The sequence below is a fragment of the Crocodylus porosus genome, unplaced genomic scaffold (genome assembly GCF_001723895.1).
Source record: "Crocodylus porosus isolate Cpor-Errol unplaced genomic scaffold, CroPor_comp1, whole genome shotgun sequence".
Taxonomy (NCBI): Eukaryota; Metazoa; Chordata; order Crocodylia; family Crocodylidae; genus Crocodylus; species Crocodylus porosus.
The window spans coordinates 22803810-22815121 of NW_017728931.1; the positions used below are offsets into that span (position 1 = coordinate 22803810).

The 11312-nt window shown below is 41.8% G+C and overlaps 1 protein-coding gene across 1 annotated transcript; it reads right to left on the minus strand.

Annotated features, from left to right (window-relative positions):
* Positions 1-1927: 1927 nt before the first annotated feature.
* MED21 (mediator complex subunit 21) lies at positions 1928-9438 on the minus strand. Its single transcript, XM_019544378.1, has 4 exons — positions 9340-9438; positions 9009-9123; positions 6791-6891; positions 1928-4337 (listed from the first exon to the last, which is right to left on the minus strand). Exons 1-4 carry the CDS (start codon positions 9415-9417, stop codon positions 4161-4163), a joined length of 471 nt encoding a protein of 156 aa, XP_019399923.1. The 5' UTR covers positions 9418-9438; the 3' UTR covers positions 1928-4160.
* Positions 9439-11312: the final 1874 nt, after the last annotated feature.

The window sequence follows — 11312 nt, forward strand, 5'->3', positions numbered from 1 at the left end:
TGCAACCCCTAGTGTGCAGCCAGGGTGTGGTGCAAATGCCGCTGCACAGAGCTGAATCCTGGGAGCCACGAGAGGCAGCAAGTGTTTACAACCCCCGGCAAGTGGCCAGGGCCTCGGTGCACAGGGATGGTGCATGGCGGAACCTAGACCCTGGGAACCAATAGCACAATTCTCAAAACACAATCCTTAAAGCAGCAGTTTTTAGAATGATGTATGGCATATCTGCTAGTACTTTGGGGTAATCAGTTGCTATAACGGCTTTGATATCTCTTAACTTCCTCAACCAGCCAAAAAAATAGATATACATTCTGGCTGGATTTGAGGAATCTCAATGCCTTTCTCCAGGGAAGCACTCTCTCAAAACACTAAAAGCTCTTATAAATATCTAGCATGGCCTACCACTGCATCATTAATACAGTTCCTTTGCTCAAGAGAGAAGTCTGTGCATCAATATTTCCCTTAACATCCTGAGACTGAAAACTTAATTTTCATTTCTGAGATATATTTCAACTCAATACACCTCATCTTGTACTGTTTTAGTAAATGGGATTTTATCACTGACATTATTTACCGTGAAACTGGGCCTAAATGAAAAGCTTATTTCTTTCCTTAAAGTGCACAACCCTGAATGTGATGTTATCAGTTATATGTTATTCTAATCATGAAATGTAACTGCCTGTTGTAACTGTCAAGTAATTTAATTCTCTCTGTGCCCATCATAGTATCTTCCTATGGCACTGTTTGGATAAGAAGGCTCCATCCTATATTACATCCAAGACTTGTACCAAAGCTATCATGTGCTCCTGGCACTGCCTGAACTAGGGGCAGAAATCAGTCGCTCTCAAGGACGTGTGACTAACTACTCAAGTTCTCCTAAAATCTCCCATACTCTCCCAAATAGCAAATATTTCCTGGAGAATTGTACATAGTTTTTAATCCACCCTGCTCAGAACCACTGCTAAAAAATAAACCCCACCGAATTTAGCCTATAATGCTCCAGACTCACAAATGCAACAGTGTAAAATGTGGTTTGCTGGGCCACGGCCACTTCCAGTCCAACAGCCAACTGTGCTGTGGACCAGCAGCCAACCTGCCGTGGCCCACAGCCCAGGGATTAAGAACCCCTGCTCTAGAGGATAACAGGCAATTTGTAAAACAAAGCCCTAGTAAAGCCTTATTATTTCTTAAAAATACAGAGAGAATATGCTACATTATTAGAGAATTAGAAAGTCACGCTCAGCCATCAGTTTGCTTTCTTCCCTTCTGGGTGACCCCAAGTCGTGCAAGGAAGAAGAAACAAACAGAGGCAGACAAGCTATTAACAAACAATGCCTGGGCAAATCCCAAATGCTTAGCATTGTTACTCTACCTTCCCTGCCTTTTGAGTTAAGTTACTCTAACACACTTTGCTGAAGGATGGCACTACATATATAAAGCTACCCTTTTCACACAGACAGCTCTAAGCCTTCCTCAGGTTCTACCTGGCCATGTAAATAAACTGTAGCTTTGGGAGATTTAATCCCCTTTATGGTACTATGGTAGCACTGCAGAAGTGCTGCCATCTCATATTAGTATTTGGGATATAAGTGTTGGATATTCAAATGCCATACAAAGGAGGCATCACCATCTCCATTTCACAGATTAGGAAGCTGGAGCACAGAGAAGTGAAGAAACTTAGTCAGCAGGCCTGTGACATCTTGGAATTGGACCCAAAAGCGGCCAGTGCTCTAGGTCACTAAGCCACCCTCCATAAAGATCAGCTCCCCACCATATGGTGGGGGCCTAACTCTCACCTGCAACACAGCATCTTGCACAGTGTGGATCAGGCTAAACTTCCAGCTGTCAGAAAGTTTCATCTGTGGAAGTCCCAAAGGAACTACTAGTGGATCACACATACATACTGATCAGGGTAACAGATAGCTACTTACTGTTTTCCTGACTTTATTTTCATTGTATTACAAGTGAGCATTTCTATTAAGTTGTCAACACTTGCCAAACTACACAGACAAAAATGAAACACCTACATGACTGCCAATGTTCCTGGCACAAATTCCTGTGTGGATTTCTTTATGTTACTGACACAAGTATGCACTTTTAATATAAAGCTGGCTGGGATATTAACATAACAGTTTTGTCCTGCTTGCTGCCTACTTTTACACTCAACCTTTTGAGTGAGGAAATTCCAGAATTAGCAGCTTTCTAGCACTAAAAGCATACAAAACTAGTGGCACCAAGTCCATACAGAGAACATCCAAATTAAGAGTCAGACTTTGGGTCTACTTGTAAGCTCTGTTTGCAGAACACAAATAGAGCCAATGCAAGTACTGATGTTAAGGCACACAAAAGGAAACAAACTGATTTAAGGTAATTCAGAATTCATTACTATGCCACTTCCAGTATATACACTGCAGTACTGAAGCACTTTTAAGCAAAAAAGTGCTATTCTCTAATTCAAAGAAGTTGACAGATTTCATTCAAAATTTCTGGTATACATACCGCTTGATTGGCATTTTAAAGTTGAAGGGGAAAAACCCTAGTCTTCATTTCCTATGTTCATGGATATTTACAAAAGATTATACTGTAGGGATTTATCATGTTACACAACCCATCCCACCACAGCATGCTCTTTTGTATGCAAGCTAACAGACCATGCTTCCTTTTCTTCTTCTGTTATTATCCAGGAGTTTGCAGGTCTCATAATAGCAAGTGACATCTGATTAAATCCTATACTTCCATTTTCGTAGTGCCTACAAGTAGAAAAGAGCTGTGTATTTGGTAAATTCTCTAAACAGATTGTTGCACACTTGCATGCAAGTCATGTTCATGCTATGCTCCTGTTTGATGTTTGTAAAAACAAACAACTACATTTTTTATATGTGGCTTCTAACATGCTGTCACTGTCCTCTACACTAGCAGCGTAAGTTCCAAATATACTGGGAAAGGCTTGCTTTATACATGTAGTCAATTTTAATTAGACAACTGAACAAATAACTTATGCACCTGTAATTAGCCCAATCAGCTCAGGGAAAGATTGTACAATGAACCTGTACCGGGGGGCAGTTTTCTTGCAACCTATATTTCCCTTTCCCCGAGGTCTTTCTCCCTTGAAATTATTTTTCACACAAGACAAAGATTCCACTGTCTTCATCGCTGTGCACGAAAGACGCCAGTTTATTTATTGTGGAGAAACTGGTAAGAGTATCTTGGAGCCTTCTTCTCTCTTCTCTCATTTACAGTCACACAAGTACAAGCTACAGCAATTGCTTACAAAAGTTATTAGTTTAAAAAAATAACTTATTTTCATTTCTTCAATTGCCAACTTCTGTCTCCTGTGGACATTTTTGCTTCTTTCCCCAACACTTCTGCTTTAATAAATGTCTCATTGTCTCTTTTACAATGAATATTTCTTTGCCATAACAACCAATCGTCAAAGTACCCGGAAGCAGACATGGAGCCAGTACCATACAATCTGTCTGCTGCCTGCAAGCAGCCATTAAGTATGTCAAAAACCATAACTAGCCCACAGACTCATTTGTGAATCAGAAGTGAAAGGAAATACTAAGATTAACTATCCATTTTAAGCTTTAAACAGAATACAGATGTCAGGAAAGCTTGTAAGAAGAGATTCAAACAGTCAGTATCACACAGTTTGAATGGCAATACATAGCATGTATAGCCATGTAGTTATGTTGACCTCGGAATGTCTAGTGGTTTCCTCTCTGCCCCTGGCAAGCTCATAGTTCTGTGCTTAAGACTTGCATAACAATGGGGAAAACCTACAATAGGACATCTGGAGTCTGGGCTATGCACAGAGTATTTTACCTTGTATAGCTCCTTTAAGGGCTACATTTGCTTAATCTGATGAGCTGTTATCTTTATGAAGTCCGACATATCCTATGCATAAAAAAGTTAGATTTAAAAGAAATTAACATATTGAATTAAGAAGAAGTATATTAATGCACAGTTCTAGAACAAGCAGCAATCCTAGTTTATATGCCAGAATTGAGACTAGTACAAGATTTAAAACAGTTATATTTACCATAATCAGAACACTTAAATTCTCATAACAGTAAGGTTTGATATTACAGTACGTATCTGATGCAGAACTCTTTAGACATAGTTTTTTGTCCAGTTTTGCAGCAACATGCTGCCCCCTGCTGCTATAAGTCTGAAACAGGTTGGCTAGGAGTACCACTTCTTGTCTTCAACTGTGATTGAGCAATATCGGCTAGAGCACTCTGGATTTTTTCCAACAGCATATCCCCACGATAGACCACCTCTTCCAGGCGGGCAGCTGCTTCATGGTTCTCCTCCTCTAATCGATACAGACTAGCAGCCTTTAAATAAGAGAAAAGTTAGGGAGTGACCTTGAACTTCATACAAGACAGATTTTGCTTCAAGAGACAAGATGTTCACGCTTTTTAGTGTTGAGAGAAAGATCCTACTTTTTAACCTCTGCATCAGTCACTATCTAAAGGCCAGCTGTATCTTCCATTATTACATCTGCCACCTAATAAACAAATGCTCCCACTCCAAGGAGTTATGTCATCAAAAAAAACCTAAACATGCTTGCTTGTCTCATATAATCGTTTTTAGGTACTCAAATTAGTTGCTCAATTACAGTTTAAACCAAAAGAAACAAACTAATAAACCACAGACTTGGAACCCTGCTCCACAATAAGAGAAGATGAAGAAAGCATAAGCAGAGCAAGCTTCTTAAGACCAAAAAGAACTGCATACAATCAGCAAAAATGTCTCATTCAAACCAAAACTATTTGAATTTTTATGTTATCCTGAACTTGATGAAGTTCCAGATGATTTTGAAACAAAATATTTTAATGTTTTCAAAAGCTAGAGGCTTTTTTGCTGGGGACAGGACATTTTTGACCAAAAATGCTCAAACTTATGCTACGTCTACTGAGTAAATGGAACAGATCAAACCTGAGTTTTTGGTGAATAAGGTATTCAGGCCAAAGTTTTTGCCCAGCTCTAGGTAAAAGCAATTCAGATTGTGGCAGATGCTCATTTGTACAGCTTTCTTTTTTAGAATTACACTACCAATGCCTCTAACCAGGTGCATTAGATAGATGCTTGTAAGGCTAATGAATAAAGACTACTACAGATGCACCAGGGATTAGAATTCAGATTTCTGCTCAATTAACTGACATAAACGTAAGTAAAAAGGTGGATATTTGTATTAAAAAACATATAGCAATGGGCTAGATACCCGAGAAGAAAAAAGTTAGAAGAGTTAGTAATCAGGGAGAGAGGGTGGCAGCTCCTTCTACACAAAAGAAATCTAAATTTATCCTTAAAGGAAGAGTCTATTCAAAGAGACAGTATTAAAAGCCAGCTACTTCAAGCAATTTGACATGAATGGGGATTATATTAGCACCTTTTCAACATGAACCACCAGATTCTATACTGTTCTAGTGTGGCCAACTTTATCCTCCCCTAACACAGTCCATTAAAAAGTAGGAAGTGACAATGCATGAGCAACAGTTTAATCAGTTTAAAAGGGTGGAAGTGAAGTAGTAAGGCCATTTATGTTACACGATCTGTCCAGGACTGAACACTTTTCTGCTTTTAAAGAGGCGCCTTGGAACCCAATGACCACAGCACTGTCATTCTTAGCAAATGTAGTTTTCCCTAAAAATGAGGCCCAGACACTGGTCTAATGCCAGCTGAGGTAAGCCTGTTTACCCACTGGATCACCCCCCCCCCCAGTCTCTGCAACACCTTGGCTTTCTAATGCAAGCTGTCACTACAACCAGGTGTGGTTTAACTATAGAACAGGGAAAGATCTTTAGTATGCTTGCTCTGCTGATTGAAACTATACTACTGCATTTAATCAGCAAAAGATGTGGCAATTACTATTTCTAGTCTGCTAGCCAAGTAACACTTCACAATACTTATGACAGTTTGTGTTCAACTCTTCATAAATTGCCAGGTTTAGATGCTTTCTGTAATTCACAAATATTCACTGCATTTTGCAGAAAAGCAGCCTGCTTAAAAATTTCTAGTTTCAGTTCTTGTATTTACCTCATCTTAGAATGAAGTCTTAGAAAGTAGCATGTACAGCTAATGCCTATTTTTGTATTAAAAAAATAAGATAAGGCATATAAAAGGGGACCCACGCAGAAGGCACATGAGTCTATCTACAGCACTTATGTCCCTAAAATAAAAGGGGAAGCACCAGCAGGACAAGTTTGTTCTGAACCTAAGGAAAGTTTGCTGGTGCAGCAAGAAAGCAGAAGACTGCTTTGTGATACAGCTGGAGCAGACACACGGTAACCCTTTAGAAAGCCAGGGTCTAGATACACAAAATGGGCCACAAAGGCTTTAAAAGAGCAATACTGAAGTGTTTTGCTCTTGCTGGGACTAAGTACAACCTGCTCCAAGAGAGCAAGTTGATACACAATTTTTGGGCATATTTAAAAGATAAAAATAGACAAATTGTCAACAATTGAAAATGCCAGGTAACTTCCTAAAGTAACTTTAGGTGGTAAGAACAGTTTCTTTGGCATTGTAAGAAAGGCAAGGCAAGTTTTACATATCTTAATGGTCCTGGATGCAAGTCTGCCCACCCTGTTCCAAGTTCACCTACACAACGTCATCTTTTCAGTATATTGCCTGAGATTCACAGGTTCTCTTTTGAAGAGCTGAAGTTCATTTTAAACAATATGCAAGATTACATCTTTTACATTATTTACTCTTTTGAGATGTGATTTAATGCGATTAAGAAGCATTTTTGCGGTGTTTCAGTATTTTGGATTTTAAATTTTCTTACCTGCAGAGCTGCTGTTGATTCTTCACTAGGTAACGAATCTATCAAAACATCTATATCCTTAGCGGTACGAGCAATCAGTGCTGCAAAGAGCTGGGCATATTCTATTAAAAATAAAGTAAGAAATACTCTAATATACTACTTTTAACTCTTTTCTTCAGGGTACCTGTAATAAGCTGGGGGTACATTTAAAGAACTTGAATCCATTTCAGACAAGCTGTATTTATTTCTAAAACCAAAGAAGGTTTCAAGCCTTAAGAACTTCCCCATACAAGGCAGTACATTAGGACAATTGAATCAGATTGAGCACAGATAAAAGGCTAGAAATTCACAGTATTCACAAATAAAAGGCTAAAACATCAGATTAAATATAGTTGTATACATATAGTGCTCCCATAACTATATGAAGTAGGATTTGCCACTTCACTAACTGTTAGTTAACAAATGTTAAGGTGTGCAATAACAGCCTCTGTGCAATATAAACGCTTCATAAATATGACGGTGAAAAATTTAAAGAAACAGCTGGATTAAAAGTTTTACTGCTACTGCATAAGAATTTTAGCATGCTGAACTTAAATGCCTTTAAAAACTTAGCTGTCCATACTTTTAAAAGAATTTGCAGCTTAGAAAGGTATCTACCTTTGCTAGTGATAAGACTTAAATTCTGGTAAAGTATAGAATTCTTCTATTAGCTTTAAAAATTGAATTTCATAGTATTATCCATCCAGTTAACAAGTAAAACAAGACTACAGTTAAAAGGTTGTTAGGGAGATTTATAGTTTTTCCTGTTTACTTTGTGCATCTGACATATTTCAAGTCATAACCACTGTTTCCAAAAAAAAAAGAACACAACAACAAAACATCAAACCACACAAAACAAAACCCAAAACCAATCACCAAACAATATGGAAGAGAATAAAAAGAAGCTGCACACAAGGAAAAAAAAAAAAAAAGGTGACTAAGAAAATACAACTAATACTCTGATTAAAGATTTAATGCGCTTTAAAAAAACATTAAAAACACATTTTACATGTTTAATCAAGTGTCATTTTGACAATGTTTGTTTCAATAGTCCTGTTCACAAGTTTTTGTCCCTTAAAATGTAAAAAGTAGCACTCTGCAAACAGTATTTAAAAACCTTCTTGCTTTCAAGGACATCAATAAATATTAGGGAGAAGCAAGTCTAGCATCTTCAAGGTTGTGCAAGACATACTAGTCTAGCCAGTGGCCAGATTACCACATGCTACAGTAAGTAGAATTTGCTTTAGCTAGAGTTTAAAGGCAGATGTATCAAACACATCTACCCCTGCAGCCAGCCAAGCGTCTCTGAGCCAGTCTGTGGACTGAACTGGGACTCTCCCCCTCTCCCGCTGCCCACCCTTACCATGGAGTAGCGACAGTGCTGGGTCCAGCTTGTGCACCACATGCCAGCCGCTGGAACTGGCACGGGGTGGCCCCAGCACTGCAAGAAGGGCAGGAAGTCAGTCCAGGGTGCTGCCTGCAGCCCATGCCTCAGATTTCCTGTGCTGCCAGCAGCTCTGGGTCCAACCCAGGCACTGCAATGTCCAGGGGACCTTTTGCATAGTGAGAACAGGGACCAGCACGTGCTGCATGCAGGGCTGTGCATGGTTCAGTTGCCCTGAATTGCAGCACAGCACCATTGTGCACTGTGATAGCCCCAGTTGGGACCCCCAAGGTCAAGCCTAACCTGATTTAGAACATAAAGCAAAAGGAGATTAATTTGAGAAGCATTGTTGGTTGTGCATCTAGATCAGAAGAGTTCCCACTTAAGAAACACATAAAACAAAATTAGGGCTGACCTAATCATTTAAACACTAAATATTTTAAACTGCCTCCCTGAAAGACAACTCTTACTTCGTCCTGCCATTACATATTTTAGAGCAGAGAATAGGATTGTTCCCAGATACCATCACACTGGTACTGTGGATAGTATGGCCATCAGGATGGTAATTCTGCGATGGCTTAGTGAGGAATAACCCTGCTAAGGCTATGGGCTGGAAATGACAGCCTCTCAAGGTCCCTTCCAGCTGCTTTTCCTACAATTCTACCAACTCCAGACAGCGTCACTCACATTTGCGCTCTTGCAGGGACCCAGAACAGATCTCATTTGGCTCCTGCCCTCACTGACCTCCGTGTGCACCAGTGAGCTGCCCCGCCAGTGCTGCCAGCCAGAAAGACTGCACAAGGAGATGCTTTTTACCTTCCGTGGGATTGGCTGGCTGGTCCTTGTTGAGGGTGGTCTGGATATTGTTGAATGAGGCAGGCGGGCCGCATTGCTGCAGCACCCCAATGGCATTGCAGAACTGGTCAGCGAGCTGCAAGGAGCATCACATGTCAGGCTCAGCCACGTCCAGCGAGCAAAGGCAAAGCCCCTACCCTCCTCACAACCCCAACCCCCACCCGGCCCTCCCCCCGGAACCCCCTCTCGCCTCCCTAAGATAGCGCCCCCCGACCCACGCCCACTGTTGGGGGGGGGGAGAAGCGGGACCAGGAGCCACCCGGGTTTCAGCAGCCCCGCCGCGGCGCCTCACCGAATTCACCGCGTCCTGCAGCTGCGTGAGCCGATCCGCCATACTCCCGCCCCAGTACCCTGCCCGCCCATTGGTCATCGCCTAAACGCGACGGCGCAGCCAATCGCAGCTCCTGATCTTAGGTGGGCAGGAAGGGAATGGGAGGGGGCGGGAAGTAGAAGTGGGGGCGGAGCCGTACTTGGTTCCTCTTCGGGCTTGTGGGTTTGGGTTTCACCAGGAGCGTGTCCCGGCTGCTGGGGACTTACGAGGTCTCATCAGGGGGTTCGGGCGCCGCAGGGACTGGGCCTGGGCAGGCCTGGGCAACTTCCTCAGAGGAGCGGGATCCTTTGGGGCTTGACGGAGGGGCCTGAGTTCCCTGCCTAGTAGCCATAAGGGGTCCCCTGCGATGCAAATAAGCAAACAGTCGGGGCAGGGTCTTCTCTCCCGGGGGCGTGTATTGTTTCCAAAACCCGCCCCAAATCATGAGGCTGAAGTTGTTTGCTTATTCCAAGTTCCTTATTCCCAGTGCGAGGCTCCTTTTTCAAAGCTAATCTAGACCCAATAAAAGCTTGTTATTAATTAATTGCACATCCTAAAGAGAGCGAATTTCATCCTGTTGATGCCACTGGTGGACTGTCCCAAAGAACAGTTCTGCCTGGCCCAAAGTACAGTTTGGCCGTGCCAGGCTGCCAGCTGCCATGCCCACTATACTAAGTATTATAGTTTAAATAAAGAACTGGCTTTTGGGTTGGGATTATGGCTAGAAAATCTGCTTGGGCCACCCATCAGGATACCTCTGCATGACCAGGGGACTCCACCAAATAGGTAAGGGTTCTTTGGGACAATCCCCCAGTGGCATCAACAGGAAGTTTGTGGCGGCCCAAAAATTATTTTGCCCCATAATCCCATTCTAATCTGACCTTTATTTAGGGCTTTCTACTTGGCGTAGGATATTATTTTACATACAAATTAGTAAATATGCACAGTTAATGAAATTCTCTCTCTTTTGGATGCAAGTTTGATTTATAACAAGCTTTTATTGGGTCTAGATTAGCTTTGAAAAAGGAACCAGGAATAAGAATAGGGAACCGGGAATAAGGAACTGGAAGTAAGCAACCAACTGCAGCTTCATCCCCAAATCACTGTTTCTTACAGCAATATTTGCCTGATATCACTATTTCTTACACCATTTTCCACATTTTGTTTTTTTAATGCCTTGTGCCACATGCATGTGAGTCTGCCAACATGCCTGGGTGTGGGCATCTCTAGGAGCTTGAAAAGAGGGTGAAGTGCATCATCACATACAACACAACATGCATTTCTCTCCAGGTAATAAACTAGGAGCTTTAGCAACAGGCTGGTGGCCCAGGGCTGTATTATGCTGTTTAAGATTGAAGCAAAAACAAACAGAACTTCACTGAAATGAGTTAAAAACAAACATGCAGGGCTGTGAAACAGGAGCTTCATGACCAGGAGCAGCTACCAGGTCATGGCTGGATGGACTGGCAGAACATCAAGGCCATTCAAAAGGAGAAGGTCATTAACACCTGTGGGACAAAGAGTTTAGCACCGATCAGTAGATTATAATGAGCCACAAAATCAGTGGACTCTTTCAGCACTGCCTGACTAGAAAGGTTGCTGCCATTGCCAGGCACTTGGTTTTAAACTTTGGGTAGGACATAAATCAAAGCAGTGGTGCAGGTGCAGCAGGGGAGCCCCCTGGATCCTGTGTGTATGTATGGGCACACATGAGTGCTCGCAGGAGCAGGGCCCTAATCCAGAAGGCACTTGTCTTGAAAAATTAGGGCTGGAAGTGCCCTGAGGAGGTCATCTAGTCCAACTTCCTGTTCAAAGCAATTATAGTCACCAATTATATCATCCCAGGTAAGGCTTTGTCTAACCAGGTCTTAAAAACCTCCAAGGATGGAGATTCTACAACCTCTCTGGGTAACCTGTTCTAGTGCTTTGCTACCCTCTTAGTGAGAAATATTTTC